A 19,077-nucleotide genomic window follows, 5' to 3' on the forward strand; every position below is an offset into this window, starting at 1 on the left:
GCAAGCGACAGCCACTGCCCAACCACACTCTTGGTTTTCCACTCCACCTCAAAGTAAGCAAAGACGGTGAGCAGTGAAAACAGAGTTGCACATGAGTCACCTAAGTGTCCAAAGTGGTAACTCCAATTACTGACTCCATCATTATGTTTGCAGTATAACCATGGCACTGAATCAAGTCCTGCAGCAGCCTTTTAAAATCTGGAGCCTTCGTGACTAAACTGTGACTCATTAAAGGAGCTGATCCTGTCGAGTAACATATGGATTTTTTGAAGAGGGAGGGCTTCTTGTTTGCCAGCTATACATAATGAAATCTTTTCATGTGCATCTAGGGCCGCCAGGCTAGTGCACGTGTATCACATGTGACAAAAACAATCTCTGGAGTTTAGAATGTTATTAATGTTTTAAGAGCTCAAGCAAAAAATGTGGCTGTAAAAAAAAAGGTTTGAATGTTTCCACACATTAGAAGCCGATTTTCGATGTCTGCCTGCAGGACAAGGCCACAAAACATGGCTCCTATTTAAAACTATAGTGGGTCATCTATGGTGGGAGGCCGCACTGAGATATAAACCTTTTACAAGACAGATTTAGATGAAAAGGCGAAAATTGATTCAGTCAGCTAAAATGCTACGCTGCTATAAGCTTAGCAGATGACAATTCCCATTAATTTTAAAATGACTTTTAATTTAAAAAAATTTAAAGAGACAGTTTCAGCTCCAATAGGCTGGTCCAAGTTGAGCAGCAAACATAAATGTAGAACTTTCCCAACAGATATGTAACCTGTAAGTGCTGTGTTTTCATGACCATATGTACGCATTAGTATTTGTATTGTTTGTATTTTATGAAGTCAATTACACAATAACCCTCAGAACATTACTGAAAATTTACACTAAAAATCCCTTTTTTTTTGTTCACTTGCACATACATACAGTTATATAATCAGCCATTTATATTTTATTATAATTGCCACATCAAACATCAAAATGAAGTAACAATGTGATCTCTGTGACTTTAACCATGACATGAATGATTTGTGTGTTTCAGAAACTGCTGATCTCCTGGAAGTTTATACACACTGAACTTTCTAGAGTTTACTCAGAAAATAGGATCTGAAGTTTGAAACATGATTAGATGAACTGGTGAGAAAGATCAGCAGAGAATGACCAGACTGGTTTGAACGCAAATAATCAATGATTATAACAGTGATGAGCAGAAAAGCATCTCAAGCTTGAGGTGGATGAGCTACAACAGCACAAGAACACGAATCTGAGGCTACCTTTGTCACAGAGTCACCCAATCTGGACAGCTGAAGATTGGAAGAAGAATATTGTCTTTCCCTTAACACTCAACTGTCCAGTTTCTATGTTTAATAACTGTTTTAGGTTTGTTTTCTGTGGGGAAACATTTATTTTGTCACCATCAGAGGTCAAGTTGTAACTGTCAGGATGGAGAGTGTTTCGTTTTCTCGTTAATATGACGGGATAACATGAGGGGAGTTAAAAAATTATTCTAATTAATAACAGAAATTAATTTGTTTCATGGCTGTACCTCAACATTAACCAAAGCTATTAATACGAAAAAGAGTTTCTTCAATTATAAATAGCAATCTTTGGCAAATCGCTGTTGTGTAACAAGAATAAAACACTTCAGGACTCTCATTAAAACTAATTCATTTTTATACGTTTTGCAGAAACATATCACACCACACTGGGTGTCAGCTTGGCAAAATTCATACACTATAACCAATTTATTATTTTAATTTATTTTTTTCTTTTAATTATAGAAAACTACTAAAAGTAATCATTTTTTTCAAAACGTATCTAAAATAAATAGTCACATTAAAGTGAGCCATGCTTCACATTAGAAATCAGCGTAATGCCATTTGCCAGAAACAAAATCGTACACATGTATAGTCTAGGTTCACTGTAGAGTCTAATTTTCTTTCCTTGATCCCTGCGATATTCACACGTAATGACTGAATTCAGTGAAAATAAACATGCAAAGACAGTGGGAGATAATGATAGATGGTGTTTGTGTAGTGGAGATAATATGATATATACAATCCCAAGTAGTTTTTGGACTAAACTGACCTGGATCACTTCCCCGCAGAAGGTAGAATAGGGGTAGGGGGGTGGAGGGAGGACTTGGGCCTAATGGAATGTAGGCTAATGAATTAAAAAACAAAATAAACAAAAAAACATTTAGTTGTTTTCACCCAAGTGCTTGTTCGTACGTATCTAAAATTTGAAGGCACTAACATTCTGTGTATCAGATGTGTTCAGGTTATCACAACAGCCGGAAAAACGCACATCTCACACTGAAAGACAACAGACTCCTGACTCATTTTAGATCAGACTTGTGACGATAAAATAATTCCTTTTTTAAACTAATTGAATTAGTAGATTTCTATTCTGCTGGAAAAAATGGGTTAAAAAAAGGGGCAGAAATCCCGATTACACGGATTAATATGCTGACATAAAAATGAAATGAAACTGATTTGGTGTTTTTTTTTACTTACAGGTCACTCAGCCAACAAAAGATTAAATTGGAACAAGGTTATGAGGTGTTAGATAAATGCAGCGGAGTCGCAAAGTAGCGCTACAATAAATCTCCTTTAAAGGCAAAGAAGTTCAAAGTCTTTAGAAGTATAAATAATGAAAAGAAGTACAAATACTCAAGAGGTGGGTAAGTGGACTTAACTTTCAAATGTGCTTAAAAACTCAGATGTTCTGAGAGCACAAAATCTGCTACACTGCACTTGGGTACGTGTCTATATTGGAGTTTTTCCTCTTCCTTTGTTGAGATACCAAATGACCTGCTTTCCTTAAAAACATGTCAGTTAAGTTGGGAATAATATGTTGGTAGGATGGTGGGATGTGGTAGCCTAGTGTTTAAGGCATTGACTACTGATTGGAAGGTCACTGCTAGGCCACTAAGCAAGGCCCTTTACCCTCAATTGCTCAGTTGTATAAATTGAAATAAATTGTAAGTCACTATGGATAAAAGTGTCTGCTTAATACCAGAAATGTAAAAGGTAAATGTTATTATTATCCTTTAACATTATAATCTGTCATGTTCTATTTAACTTATACCATGTCAATTTGGAAATTTTTATTCATTAAAACTTTCCTAAAGTCAAAATTATATATAAAAAAAATCCAGCAGCTTGTCATGTTACAAAGAAACTGTAACTGTACAATGCAGCATCCTCTCTCTGAAACATGTTCCTTTGGACTGTTACAAAACTGACACTGGAGACTCCTTCCAAAAGTGCTAAATATCAATCTTCTTACGCAAGAATTATCAACAATTATAAAGGTTTGTTTACATGTTATGACCTGTGCAGAGAGAGAAATAGAGAGAAAGAGAGAGACAAAAAGAAAGAAAGACAGAGACAAAGACAGACAGACAGACAGACAGACAGACAGACAGACAGACAGACAGACAGACAGACAGACAGACAGACAGACAGACAGACAGACAGACAGACAGACAGAGAAAGAGGGAGAAAATTTCATGAATCATCAACAGTATTTACCTGAAGAAATTTTCCTTTGAAGATGGATTAGATGCATGGAAAAAAAGATGTGAGCTCTGTTTCAGCCCATGAGCAATTGTTTTTAATCCGTTTATGTGTGCTGTCAATCATACAAGTCCCTGTGTAAGTTGTTAGTTACCACAGGAACTATAACATATTATAACAATAGTGTCAGAGCTGCTGTTATAGAAACCTTATAACCAATCAGAATCCAGAATCCATATATATATATATATATATATATATATATATATATATATATATATATATCTATATATATATATATATATATATCTTTCTATTTCTTTTCTATTGAATATGTGCATGTCTCTACTGTAAAGTGTGGGATGGAAACAAGCTCCTCAACAGACTACAACTGCAAAATGACTCTATACAAAACATATTGTTCTGCTAAAATATCTGCTATCATACTGAGACTGCAGAATTATCATTACTATTTGCACCTCGCTTGCCCACTATACATTTTGCACACTTTTTTTTATCTACAATGAGCATCTACATTTAACTGTATCTGGACATATTCTATCAGTGTAACCTCTGATATTCACATTCATATTCTATCAGTGTAGAAATTTGCTTGATATCATTTACTTTGATATTTGCATTCATTTTCTATGAATACATTCCCTCTAGTAGACTAGTTAAACAAAAATATTTAGAAAAAACTTTAAATCCTTAAAGCTCTGGATAGTTGGTACTGAAAACAGGCGTTAATTACAGTTTTTGGCCTCTGGGGAAAGGATTTTAATCTAATAATGTAAAAATATAATTAATGAATAATAATGAACTTCGAAAAGTACATAAGGCAACAGAAGACACAATAATGCAAAATAAACATAAAGGCATGTTTTAAAGCTTGTACAGTTTATTAAACTGTTATGAGAACATAATGCATGAGACTTTGGCACCAATACATTGAATAATAAATAAATGCTCCTGTTTTATCTGTGAATGCTATGTAAATAAATAAACCATAACTTACTCTGTAATAAATATAGATAAACCTTTATACAGATGCATTGCATCAATGTTTATTGTAGTTGGTCGGCAGGGTCCAACAAAGCCTGGACAAAATGTCTGTAACAAAGTGTCTGTAACTGTTTTCTTTCTCATTAACCGTTTTATGAATACATTTCAGTTTGAAGAAAGTAAACCCTAATGTGTCAGAATGGGGAGTGTTTCAATCAGTACATCCAGTGAACTTAAATAATAATAATATTATATATAAAAAAACACTATTATAACATTTGTTGTGCCTCGGTTATATTGTATCATGCTGCAACGTAGATTAACTGCATGCACAAAATTCACCAGTATCCTGAAGTGTACAGGTTTGGGAATAATCTAAAAATATCAGTGTTATATCTTGGAGTTTTTTTTTTTTTTTTTGCATTGCCAGCTTAGAGTTTAATTAAATAGTTGGAAGATGTTCATGAGGTTTCGAAAAATGAAAAATCATTTCAGGTCATCAAATCTGTTAAATGCATATATTTCAATTTTCTGTTAAAAACAGATCAGATATGGGAATTACTGTGCAGACTAATGTGCATTGAGCTCTTTGTAGTGGAATATTGATCTGCCAGAAATGGTGACATTAATTAGATGGAATTATCTTGTATTTCAAACCCGGAGATAAGAGCTCACGAGATTGCAGATTGCAAAGAGGTATCTTGTCGTTCTAAAGCACTGTTTTTTAAACAATTTTACTAAAGGAGAAACTGTGCCTTTAACACCAAATGTATATGAAGTGCTAGTGAATTTGCTAGCGATGTCCTTTAAGTTTGTAGAATATATATTTAGTAACGAAATGACCTGTCAACTGTTCTGTCCACTTTAGCATTCAGTGTTTGTGGGAGTCTGTTGCAAAGGCACTAAGTGGATTAGAATAGTCTGTTATAGGATTTACAGAAATGGAATGGATTTGGAGAGAGGCTATCTCAGACTCAATCCTCCTGTCCCAGTCTTAACAGGACACCTGCTCCTCGACTGATTTTGCAGTCAAGCACAACTGTCCGATTTAATGCTACATGCGATTTGGAATTGTTCCTTTTTCCATAAAAGTGCCTGTATTTTATCCCGTATTTTATCAATGCATCAGAATGATTTTTTATTTCTCAAATCATGCCTTGGATAAGAAAGAAATCTTACAGCTTGTTATCCCATATATGTGCAAAAGCAGCTTCAGGAAGCACTTTTAATTTCCAGAGAAAATGATATCACTTTTGTGTTGTGTTATGACCTGCACAAATCTGTGCAATTCCTCAGAAGACTTATTATAGGAGACAGATACACAGGATTTTATGAAGCTCTGGGGACAGACTTTGTCCTCATTTACCCAGTGGCACAAAGCTTAAAAGAGCAGTGCTGCCTGTAATATCTCTTTTTCAATATCTACTGTGCAGAAGTTCCAGCAGTATTTTACCGTAGTGTAAGTTAATGTTAAAATGGTATATATTGCTACTTAAAGATCGAGCTGCTATTTTTACAGTAAATCTGAATATCTATCACTACTCTAAGTTTATTACATATTTGTTGTTCTTTTTCTTTACACACAATTTGTTTTTGCTGTTTTTTTGCATCTTAGTCTTGCGAAGTGTGTGTAGTTTGGGGAACATGGTATTAAACGTATGCAAGTAAATGCAAGTATGTCTTCAGCTTATAGGGCAGAGTAGGACTTTTCAGACTGAGCAGATTCCGCGGGGATTGCACTGACATGGCGGTTTAGTGAAAAGAAAATGAATTGATTATTTAAAATCCTGATTTTTTTTGTTAGTCTTACAGTTTACTGGCTGTCTGTTTCATTCCATTTCAAAATCTTGTCCCAGAAAGGCAAAAAAACCCATCATATAACAGCTGGTAAAAATGTTTTTAAGACCAAAACTGTAAGGCTATTCTCTACATGTCAGCCATTTAGCCTGGTCTCTTTCCTTCTTCTTCTTGTACGTCTCACAAACTTCTTCTTGCACCCTTACTTAATTTTTGATGTCATACACAAGCACACTTCAGCGCAGAAACGTCTTGGATGGTGTGGTACTGGCTGTGGTTGTCCAGAAAGGTGATCTCTTCGTATGCTGTGGGCCGGCAGCATGGGCTGTGCCGAGCTCTGTCCATGTTCTCTCGACCCTTCAGCTTTGCTAGCGCCAGGTCGTAGTTACGCCGACTGGCCACACATTTACCGCTGCAGTAGCGGAAAAGAATGACTTCGTCGCTGGTGTAGCCCAAGCCGAGTTGGCTTACTGTCATCTCCTTGTCTCTCAGTGAACATGGCTTGGTGCCCTTCTTAGCCCGCTTAGTTCTTTTGCCCAATTTAGCTTCCCTTTGAGCTTTTCTCTGCATCAGAGTACGGATGACCTGCTTCAATTCGCCCTCTGTAAAACTCTGGAATATGTGCATGACTGGAGTCGGGACAGAAGAAGATGCAGTGAGGACATATATTTTACAAAAGTCTATACAGTTATTACATTTATGCAGCTAAAAGTGATTTTTTTAGCTTGACATGCTCCTCGGCTTCAATGGTTTTATTGAAGTGGTTTTAGTGGTAAATGGTTTTACTTTTCCAATTAACACTAACTAATGTAACTAAAGTGAAATAGGGTATGATTTTCACGTATGTTACTCGAGCTTCATGTCTGGCATTAAATCTGTGCCACCAATGGCATCTTTGAAGTCTGTCAAGAATTTTTGCACATTTCTATTCACATAGCTAATACAGGATGAAAAATAAGTTGTATTAAACACATTTTTATTTCTAAACAAATCAGAATGGGAGGCCTGGCTCAAACCTACATCCACTGTTAACTAGCTGACAGAACAAAAGTGCTAAATGGTCATGCTAAAGCTGAGAAGATACTACAACTAATGTGCTTCATTCATGTTTCGCTGAAATTTGTAACATTTTACTGCATTAAGCACTTTCTTGAACTTAATGGCATGACATATCTGATGAGGAGAAAGAAGATGTCAAGCTGTTTTCAGGGCCAAACAGCTGGAAGAAAATTCCAGTAGCATGTCAGAATATATACAGTATGTCTGATATACTGTATGTAAAACACAATATGGAATAAAAGAGGAGTTCGGAATTCTTTAGGCCCTTACTTTATCTGTTTAAGATTAATACTATGTATAGTCTGGACATGAATATTTTCATTGAAATACTGTATTGGAAAAGAGCTTGTGCTACAATAAACTAAATTTATCTACTGAATTTATTTTAATACGGTTGCATTTTAGTTTGTCATAGTCTCTGTCTCTGTTTGGTTTTGCGCTTGTCTGCATGCATTCATTTGTATTTGTTCGTCTCTATTGTTTATCATCTCCTCTATGTCTCTTAACATTATTTATTTATTTATTTATTTATTTATTTATTTATATTTATATTTGTTTATATCCATGATGTAATTATAGATCTGGTGATACCCGCTGTATTACGAAGTACTGTATTACGAAACAGATTTCTCAGAATCGTAACGTACTTTCGTCACCTCACACATTCTGCTTAGTGTTCTGTTAAGCACGAGAGTTTAAGGACAGCTGGCCAAAGAGCACGCTGAGCCCTTGACGACCCGCTTAGCACAAGTAATTCTCTGATCCTTCCTCTAATCAGATGACTAGCTAGTCTTCTGGATTCTCATGAATCATTGGAGTCTCTGCTGAAATTCTGCAAGTGTGTACATGTGTCTGTGTGTGTTTGTATCATTGACTAAGTCATTTTAAGAAACTTGAACATTAAAAGCAATTGATTAGGAAATCCATTAGACCTTGATTCCAAAACCATTCATATGAAAAGAAAAAAAAAATCTATTTATATTTCATATTCTGTATAAGAAAAATTCAAATGAAACAATGCTTTCTGTCTGACCTCATGACCTCCTGCTTTATTGCATTCCTGCATTGTTGTGTTATTATATCGAGTGCACCAATATAATCAATGCTTTTTATAGAATAGGGAACAAAGCGTTTCATTCTGATATAAAGACTGAGCCTCTGTATAAATCAATGCAATGAAATATAAAGGCTTTTCATTAAGCCAGGAAAAGTATTGCATATTTCCAGTATACTGGGAGAAAAAAGGCTGGAGCTTACATTCAGAGATGACCGAGCTGTCTTCATTTGCTGACCGGACCCTCCGAAATGTCGCCCTGTTCCCAGATGAGGAGTTGTTTGAAGACATTGAAGATGCAGATGATGCAGATGGTGCTGCTGGTGATACTACGGAAGCTGAATGCTCAAAGTGGGGAAGAACATGTGCTTTGGAGGAAGGCAGGATTTTATAGAGGAAGACGGAGAGTGCAGCACCACAGAGCATCAAGACGATGGCAACACACTTCCATAACTTCATCTTAAAATGACTAAGAGCATTGGCACTCTGCAAGAAAAAAACAACAACAAAAACAATTTGCGTCAATGCATCAAATCATTTTTTAATAAACACGATTTGTAAAGAAAGCTCTGCAAATCATTCATAATATCCAATGCTGGTCATAATGCTGAACCCAGTCAAGACAAGTTTATTTCACAAGTTTATTAATGTGTACAATAGATCGTTTATGTGTATGATAATATTTTCTGTTTAAAGAGCTGTAGAGCTTTTATTCATGAACATTTCACTGAACACAAGATGTTCAAGTTGACATTATTTATGCTCCTAATACTGTGTTCACACATACAATGACTCGAGTTGACAAAACGACCAAAGATCATTCATTTTCACTGAGAGCTGGAGACTTGAGTAATAGTGATAATAGTGTCCAGTGACAAAGACAAGTAAAGTATGCAAATATGAAGTGACAACATGAAGGCGACTACTGATGGAAGTGACAATAGAGCACATGCTTCATGTTGTATCATATGATGCATATATACACTGCTGAATTTTATACAGGAGTCAGGTCTCCCTCAATGACAGTTTCATTTTATTGGCAAAAATTTTAGTTGCACCACCCAATAATACAGGTTGTTACTATGGCAACCGGTAGTAGTAACACCAACTGGCGACTTTATTTACCGGAGACTCGCACTGATAAAATCACTGTATGTGTAAACGTAGCATAAGTTCCTGTATAAGTAATTGACGGTGACAAAGCATCTATCTAACTATAAGAACATCTTTTATAATTGTAAATCCTGACCCCACAGAGAACTTTTGCTCTAACTCATTCTCTGAAACGAAGCTTCGAAAACATACAAATCGCTTCGTCATCTTAGACTTACACGCTTTCAGTGAAAAGCAGCGGTTTCTTGCTTACACCACATACCAAACAAATTGCATGTGCACGGGAGTATTTTCCCTGCTGTGAAAAGAGCTTCCTGTAGACAGTTTCATCCTTCAGCAATTTCATTCACAGATGTTATCACAAGTGGTTTTGACATCCGCAGATATTTCACCTCTTTTCTGAAAACTCTCCTCGTCATTTAATACTCACAGATGTGGAGTGTTTGAAGGGATGTGATGTCCCTCGATTGATGGGTCATGTTCAGAGAACCTCCCTGAACATTCGATTTGATCCCTTTTTTAATGTCCTACTAGTTTTGTTTTGGAGTGTTACAGTTCAAACTGGAAATCCAGCACAGGTTCTGGATAAACTATTAGTGTTATACTGGTTATAGGATCCTCTTTTGGGAGTTTGCCAACACACACATGAAAAGTATATTAGTGTGCTTCTTTCATTGATCTACCCAGTTAGTGCACTCTGCAGGGCCTTAAGGGGGTACCTAGGCTTATGGGGGTATTTTTGTTTCATATCTTTATAGTTTTTTTTTCTATTTATCTATGTTGTGTTATCTTACTGTTTCTCATATGCTCCAAACATCCCCAAAGAGCTTTAACAGACAACAATACTTTTTTTTTTCCAGTTATTCCTTTATTCCCCTTATTGTTATTCTAAAATCACCTGAATGGAGTGTTTAGGATTTATTTGGAATTAATTTGTGCCTGAATGTGAGAGACTGAAGACACTTGCAAACATGCAAAACAGTTTTGGAATTCAGGAAAACTAATCTCACAGCTGAGGATTTCTCCAGACCAACAACTTCTCAAAGTGCTTTTCCAGACTTTTGTTTTTTAGTACATTGACTTCAATTAGCATTTGGTTCATAACCAGAAAAACTTCAAAGGAATCAAACATAAGAATCAAAAATAACAGAAAAAAGTGGATAAAGATTTTAAATTCCATGCTTGGAAAAATGAATGGCTTTAAGATATTGTTATTTTACATCCATGAGAATATTGCCTTCAAGTTTTTGGTGTTTGAGGCTATGATCATTTTATTCCACATTACAGTCAAAGATTTAAACAAGCCATCATGCAGACGAATGAATGTTGACATCTAAAATGCCTGGGGTGTATTTATGTATCTGAAACTGTGCTGGAGATTTGATCTGCCTGAAATAAAACCATGGAGGGTTGTAAAAGTTGTAAAAAAAAAAATGTTAAGAGCACTTTGGAGCTCAGAGTACAGAAACCAACCAGTTCATGCACCGTAAAAGACAATTAGTCATTAGACTACATTTGTAGGATGAGGGTCAAAAACATTTGAATGGTAAAATTATCAGGTGTCTCTTTAACATCCGAGCTTCTGCCTCTATTGTGCTACATGGCTTTTAGCGCAGGGAGTGCAATAAAAGATCAGTCACTGATGATGGCAAAAAGCTGAAAAAGGTCAGTCCAGCCATGGATCCAGATTCCAGCTCTTCCTTGAGGATTCCCAGATTTCCCCAAGCCACCTTCATTCTCAGGTAAAGACAAGCTTCATAAATCTGGGCTCTGCTTTAACATGTTTCCATCTAACATCTATATTCCTCTGGCATGTCACAACTCAGTCACTATTGTGTTCAAGAAATAATTTAAATAAAGTAATTCTTTAGAGAGATGGCTGCACGTTTGATGCTTGTATGTTTGTGGTAGCCTAATTGTTAAGGTGTTGGAATACTGATCAGAAGGTTGTGAGTTCAAATCCCAGACCCAACAAGCTGCCACTTCTGGGCCCTTAAAGCCCAGAAACTCCTAACCCTCCATTGCACAGCTGTATAAAACCGAGGTTGAGGGCGTCTGCCAAATGCCTTCAATTTAATGTTTTTTTGTTTATGTCTATTAATAGATAGAAGCGTCTATTTTTCTCACATATACTGTATATTACAGCACAGTGAAAGTCACATACCTTCCAACTTTGGAGGTCAGAGATCAGGGTCAGCCATGATACAGCATACCTAGAACAGTGCTAAAGGGCCCAACTGTGGCAGCCTGGCAATGCTGGAACTTCAACCCCAGTCTTCCAAACAACAACCTATAGCCATAACCACTTGAGACACCACTGCCCTGAATCAAAAGAACTCCCAAGTTGTATGATATGATGCAGTGCTACTATTCATCCTGACATTAGCAGCTATGCCACCACATCTTTCTGAACTGCAATGCCAGTGGTCAAATATCTAAAACAGACAAACAGCCTTGGAAAAATTGCTCTCAGCCCTTTTCTGCACACATGAGCGCACAGATGTCCATAAGTAGCCAATTTTGCTTTCCTTGACTCAGCAACTGTTCTCTTTTCAGGATGCAAACCTCAACCCATTTATATAACTTCAACCCCAAGATGATGATGATGACAATGATGATGATGATGATAATTATTATTATTATTATTATTATTATTATTATTATTATTATTATTATTATTATTATTATTATTATTACCTTGATTAGGGCCAAAGGTGCAGAGCATGAAAATATAAATAGTTTCATTTGATGAATTGATGAACATAGACCTAAAGTAACGGAAATGATCTATTTCGAATGTCACAGTTGTTTAAAATCCAACAATTTTTTTTTGTTGGTCTAAACTGTATTTTCCATTCAAAATCAATATTTCATACCACTGTTGTACCATGTCACTGTTGAACTGTCCACTTGACCATGGCGTCTCTGTGTGTATAATTTTTCATGCATGACTCTTTGTGCCTTCAGTCTTGTCTAAACACTTATCTGACTAATAGGCCTTGTTCTTTACTCATTTCTTTGTTTCAACAGCTACACCGGAAATAGGCTCCAGGTTATTCTCTCTCTGTACATCCTACACTTAACAGCCTCTTTCCTTTATTAGGAAACATGCAATTGTTTACAGAATGCTTCAGAAAAGTCGGCCACTTCCAACTAAACCTAGATCTGCATTTTTCATTACAAAAGAAACTCGAACGTTATGTGTATTTATGGAATATTGAAAACACGACTAAAAATAAAATCAAATTCCTTAGTCGAGTGGGTTCTTAACAATACAAAGACAGACACAATAAGACATTAAGAACTACATTTCCTTAATGCAGGGTTCTCATGCTAGAGGAACAATTGGATATTTACTGTCCTGAAGTATTTGTCAGATCAGACCTACAGTATAGACTTATCATATCCTCACTGATTTTGTAAATTTCAGAAAACAACTCTGCAATCGCTTTCAGTTTGAAATATTTGTGGTGATCAGCAAGACAATATTCTGTGTTTTACAAGCATAAACATTCACTCAGATACATGAACGAACACAAGAAGGGATGGAACAGCTATTTAAAGCTTTAGTGGATTAGAGTTAAGACCGTCCTATTTACTTTGTCAATCATGTGGAACATTAGTTTCTGGAAATTGACATAATGAGGGTGTGAGACTAACATACGGGGAAATAATATAAAAACTGTCATTCCTAGAATTCAGTGTAGCCCATCACGCATGGACAGACACACACACAGACACACGCAGACACACGATACACATCTATCTAGCTTTCATGTTTGCTTTTTTTTGCCATCCTGAATGAATGTGCACGCTTGTTTAAACTTATCTAGGGCTTCCTTGGAAAACTATTCAAATAGTGAATGTTGACATTTTCTACTTTATATAATATAGTTCTTATAATATAGTAATAATAACTTTGCTGCCATGATAACCTTGTGATCAATCAGCCACAAGAGCGTTACTGATATCAGGCAATGATGTTGTAGGAGTGAGGAGGTCTGGGTATTTAGTCCGTGTTGCAGTTCATCCAAAAGATGTTCAGTGGGATTTAAGTCAGGGCTCTGTGCAGGACACCTTAGTTTTTATACTCCCACCTCGACAAACCATGAATTTATAGAGCTTGTTTTGTATACAGGGCCACTGTCATGGGCTGAATTGTTTTTTTTTTTGTGGTACAGTTTGGGAAAAATCACATATTTGACCATTTGACAGCCAGTATTGATTAAGATGTTCAATAAACCAGTGCATTTTTGAAATTGGATGCAAATGTTTTGAAAAGTATATAAAAATAATTCAGATCATTTTGGTGCAATACATGTTTGGTTTCTTAAAGTGGCGTTTTCATATTGAGACAGAAAACCAAATTTTTCTTTTTAAATGTTTTTTTTTCCCCTTAGAATTCTGTCACAGGAAGATCCATTGTTTTTTCCCAGACCATCACACATATTAATAACGGTTCAGATAAAGTATCCTGTCACTTCATCTTTAATTATCATTTATATTGGTTTAGGAAAGGCATTTCTATGTAAAGCATAATACAAAGAACAAAACTGAAGTTCCAGTGCCCCCGGACACTACTGATTATGGAGTACATTGAACTGGCCTGACTCTTCTTGGATTATGTCAGAGAAACCAATCCACATTTATAAACACGGAAGATAAGCAGGGTTGACAAATCATAACATTAATCCTGAAACAACACCATAATAAATGTCCTGTGTATCATCTGTTCACAATGATTTCATACAGTATGTGGAACAGTGCAGTCTTTAAGAAATTACAATACGTCTGACATTCTGTCAGATTTTGTAACTATTTACGCTATCCCAGAGGCATCTTATTACTCCTTATTGCTTGGAAAAAAATGATTCTCCACAAAGCATTCTTCTACTATGACCTCATCATTAATCAAAATGAATAAACATCAAAACGGACCAAACATTACAGTACGTCTTCAGAGATGTTCTACTCAGAAGAACATGTTGAAATGCTTTGGGTGAGTGACAGCATGATCTTTTAAAACTGACAGCTGATCCCTTAGTTCCACCTCATACGGTGTAATCAGTGTAAAATAAATGAATAATAGTCTGTGTTCTCCCTCATCTCCATCATTTTCCCTTGTTCTTGCTTGTTGTACTGAAGATATTTAAGACTTCTGAAGTCATGGTGCTCTTTTCACATCTCCATTCCCAAAGGATCAGCAATAGACACACCATGATTTTCTTTCATCGTGTAACTTCTGTAAAATGCTGATCTGGGAATAGATAATGATCCGATCTTGTTACCAAGAACGGAAAGAAAGCGCTAATCTCGGGGTAATAATTGAGTATTTGAGGTGTCTTCATGATCGTAGGTGAGAATAACGTAAACCATACTGAAACGCTCCAAAACACTAAACTCTGAGTTTATTATATTTTCCAATAATAATATTCATTTCATGCTCATTATGCGTGGTGTAGCTCTGGGATTTTAGCCAATCCTGGACTGTGTTCATCATCATTCTGATGCTAGTCAAACCCTGTATGGAAGTGAATGAAATTAGACAGATGTCTGCCAAACGTAGGGAACTTCTCCTAGTGTTTATAAGCCTTATGATGAATGTTTAGTTCCAAACCCTTGTTTATTTTTTTCCCGCTTTCGCAGCTGCCATATCAGATGTTTACATCTCGTTATATTTGGTCTGTCATAGTATCTGCTTTTACACAGGAAAGGTCAACAAAGTGTGAATGTAAATCATGTATAATTTATGAACTGTACTCTATTTAGTGTTGATAAAGCCGATGAGTCAGAAAAACCTTAATGTAACCTTGCGTCCTTATTTTCATTTCCAGCACCAGCAAACTGCATGGAACACAAGCTGTTATTAATCGGACTTAGAAGAGGAAGTGAGGAAGTATTCACAGGTTCCTAGTGTTTGGGAAGTTAATGTTTACAATTTACAACCACCTTGTTATCAGCTTAGCGTTATTAGTTTTGTTCTTGATTGGCACGTATAATGATATGACTCCTATGTTTTTTTAATGCACTGCAAACAGATAACAACTTACTGTACTGGCATAGACCATACAAGTGTTAATGATTGAATATAAGCACCATTAACACTTTATTTTTACCTTTATTCATTTATTCATAATATAGTTACGATCTAACCTCATACCCCAAACATTACAAGTTTTATATAGTTCCTTCATGAGATATGCAGAATAAAGCAGTAATTATCATTAGAACTCATTGTATTTATGTAATATGGTAACTTAAATATACTTTATGGAATATCTAAAAAGATAAATCTACAAAGGCCCAATACATACAACACTGATGCTGTCGACAGACATCACCCTATCTTTAGCCAGGTGGTCAAAGTAGAGAATAGTGATCACTATTAGTGATCTCATCTTTCAGATCTTTTTGTCTTTGTTCTGTCATCAGCAATTAACTCAGAGTTTAGGCTGTGTAGCCTTGTGTTTATTTTTACACTTCAATAGGACCATAACTCATCCTTTCTGAATCAACAGAAATAGACTTTAATCTGCGCTTAAGGATGGAAATTTCATACTGAATATTCTCAGTACGATCAATCATTATCATCCCTTAATATCCACCTGCTGATCACTTTATTAGGAACAGATATACTGCAGATATCCAATCTAAGCCATTTGTGTAATTAACAGTTAACGTTCACGTCAAACTTTAGAACGGGTTAAAAACGTGATTCCGATGTCTTTGACTGCGATCATTAATGAGCTGGTTTGAGTAATTCAGAGTTTACATAGAGTGATGTAAAAAGCAAAAAAAATAAATTAATTAAAACAATGATAGAATGTTCGACAATTGGACACTGACTGATATAAAACAGCAGATAAGAACAGGCAGACTGGTTTGAGCTGACAGGACGTATACCACAGCTCAAATAAACAATCTTTACAACACTTTCTTTCCATACATAGTGGGCAAAAAAAAAGCATCTCAAGAAGCATAACATGAGAAACCACAAGGATACGCCAACATTGAGCTCCTACTCTTGCAATTATGATGCATGATGTGAACACTAATTGAAGCTCTGCATGTTTTTATGCACTGCTCTGCTGCCACATGATTAACCGATCTGATAATAGCATGAGCAATCAATTCTAAATTGGTGAGTGTGTTTCTATTTGAATTTAAAACATACACGTAATATATGTCCTAATTCATTAATAACTTTTTAGCTGAAAAAAATAAATGACCATTTTGCAAAAAATACCACAGATTTTCTGTAGTTTTCAGGCAAGACGCATCGTGTGACATCATCACAACAGGCATTTAACTGAAGATATCACAGAAAGTAAACACATAATTACTGGTAGGAGTATAAAAGAAGAAACTTATGCTTTCATAAATTTATGTAGTTTTCTGCAAAAAATAAAGCATTTGAGAAAGTATTTGAAGCATTTTTGGCTGCAACATTCACAATGTCTATGAAACATTGTTTATGCACTGGTTTAAGCTTGGCATTCGGACAAATAAATAGAGGTGCTCTCTACGAATATACTGACTGAGGCTGTAAGGCTCACCACACAGGGTTATGACTAATCCCAGCTGGTTTTGTACAGAGTGGCTTTCTCTCTGCCTGTGTGCTACATAACACGCCATGTGTGCTTTCGCAGAAATGCAGAAGGTGACGTGTTTTACACCTGAAGCTGCCCTTGGATATCTACATGGGGGAGTGAGAGTGGGAGTGTCACTGTTTAGTCACAAAGAAAACACTTTGAGCTTTAAGTGTTTTTTTTCCTTTATTTTTTTTTTAAATTCATCAGAATTTCACCAGAGGTTAAAACTATACCACTAATTTCAGCATAGTATCAGTAAATTAAATGCCAAAACACAGATCCCGAAGGTTTGACATTTAGGACCAATGTGGAAAGGTTTTTTTGTGAGCCACGTTTCTCCAGATTACAATTTTTTTCATATGCAGGTCACATACAAAACTTTCTGTTGGATTTACGTCAGCAACGATATATATTGGAATACAATATGCAATTTGAATAATTCTAATAGTCGCTTTATTTTAATTGAAATCTGTTTTCTTCTTCGACTGACATCTTAAGCACCAGCTTAGGAGGCAAAAGAGGATGTGTTCTTACCGTTTGCCCGGCTTATCCAGACTTGTCAGAGTGTCTGGGTTTTTGGTTGACCTCTGGGTAAAAATGGCATTAATCAATATTCCAGCTCTTACACTCGAGAGCAATGTTGTTATTTTGTCCCTTGTTTATTGCTGTCTTGTGCAGGTTTCATTCAGGTGTCTAGAGAGCATTAGCCTCCCAAAGTACAGCATTCTTTCAGCTTCAATGGGTCATCAGACATCCAAGAGCTCAGGGTGTGTAAAAAATCTCCCCAAATCCACATCTTGTTGCTCCTGGGGTCTTTGTCTGACACATTAAGAGTCAGACTTACAGTATAAATAATCTGTAGATTTGAGATAGATGATGTAATAAAAAGGGCAAGTTTTTTTTTTCTTTTTTGCAAGACTGACAAGAAAAAACACAAGGTTTTTTTTTTCTAAAAACTTTTTAAAATGCTATGTACACAATTTATGATTTCTCACCAGACTTCACGTGAAATACAATGCAGAAAGATAAAACGCCTTGGGAAAGTTGTTTATTCCGCAAAAATTCCTTCTCAGTGATTCACTAAAATGAAGAAATAGCTGGTGACTGCACACTTGTTTCTCTCCGACAAAATCTTCTATATAAATCTTCATTTAAAAAAGTCATTTAAAAAGACTCATTAAAAATAACACCCCCAAAAGATCTTCTGCTTCTAGGTGTCTTCACAACCACGTGAAAGGTTGTAATCATTTCCTATCCGCAGCATGGCTAGACCAGTTTCTTGTGTAGTGAACAGACTGGTATGTAAAGATGACTCTCATGCTGGTTTAATGCTGAAGTGCTGCTTGCAGAGGGATGGTTCAGGAGAAGAGATGGGAGGGAGAACGGGGGACACTATGGGGAGTGTTGTAAGAGACACACATGCAGAATAAATAAGCTCCTCCTTTGGGACATTGGGGAGGGAAAAAAAGTTTAATTATAGATTGCTCACTAAAATAAAATCCTATGAAAAAAGATTATGACCAACTTTCCATTATATATATTTATATATATATAACATTAACCCTAACCTTAATCCTTCACTAATAACTATTTTAATAAATAATTCATGCATTTATTTAGTCCTAATTATATTTCCTAATGTGTATTTTTTTTTGTCTTCTTCTTCTTCTTCTTCTTCTTCTTCTTCTTCTTCTTCTTCTTCTTCTTCGTCTTCTTCGTCTTCTTGTTTTGACAATGGGAACCAGCATCATTTTACTTGAATGATTTGTTTTAATTATTTTTTATTATTATTATTTATTCATGACTTCAAGTATCAGGTGTGTTTCCTGCTCAGTTGGAATAGAGACCTTCAGACAAACCCTTCTGTGGGTCATAAAGATTGCATCAACATTGCATACAAAGTCAATTAAAAATATTCGGGGATAAAATTGAAATTT

At 35.8% G+C, this 19,077-nt stretch overlaps 1 protein-coding gene across 2 annotated transcripts; it reads right to left on the reverse strand.

The window, feature by feature from the left end:
* Positions 1–4,398: 4,398 nt before the first annotated feature.
* On the reverse strand, positions 4,399–18,447 carry nrtn (neurturin). Of its 2 annotated transcripts, XM_027169695.2 has the most exons (3): positions 17,675–18,447; positions 8,639–8,921; positions 4,399–6,951 (listed from the first exon to the last, which is right to left on the reverse strand). In XM_027169695.2, the coding sequence occupies exons 2-3, from the start codon at positions 8,892–8,894 to the stop codon at positions 6,542–6,544; spliced, it is 666 nt and encodes a 221-aa protein (XP_027025496.1). In that variant the 5' UTR covers positions 8,895–8,921; positions 17,675–18,447; the 3' UTR covers positions 4,399–6,541. The 2 variants fall into 2 exon arrangements, with proteins under 2 accessions (XP_027025496.1, XP_047661412.1); XM_047805456.1 differs by lacking the exon at positions 17,675–18,447 and having other exon boundaries at positions 8,639–9,007.
* Positions 18,448–19,077: the final 630 nt, after the last annotated feature.

This window comes from Tachysurus fulvidraco, chromosome 2 (assembly GCF_022655615.1).
Source record: "Tachysurus fulvidraco isolate hzauxx_2018 chromosome 2, HZAU_PFXX_2.0, whole genome shotgun sequence".
NCBI classification, from domain to species: Eukaryota; Metazoa; Chordata; class Actinopteri; order Siluriformes; family Bagridae; genus Tachysurus; species Tachysurus fulvidraco.

Bases quoted from the DNA above. Each gene is read 5' to 3' on its own strand.
- nrtn (XM_027169695.2), bottom strand. From the start codon at position 8,894: ATGAAGTTATGGAAGTGTGTTGCCATCGTCTTGATGCTCTGTGGTGCT. The intron at 6,952-8,638 runs GTAAGCTCCAGC...TCCCGACTCCAG, and splicing joins CAGCTCGGTCATCTCTGAAT to TCATGCACATATTCCAGAGT.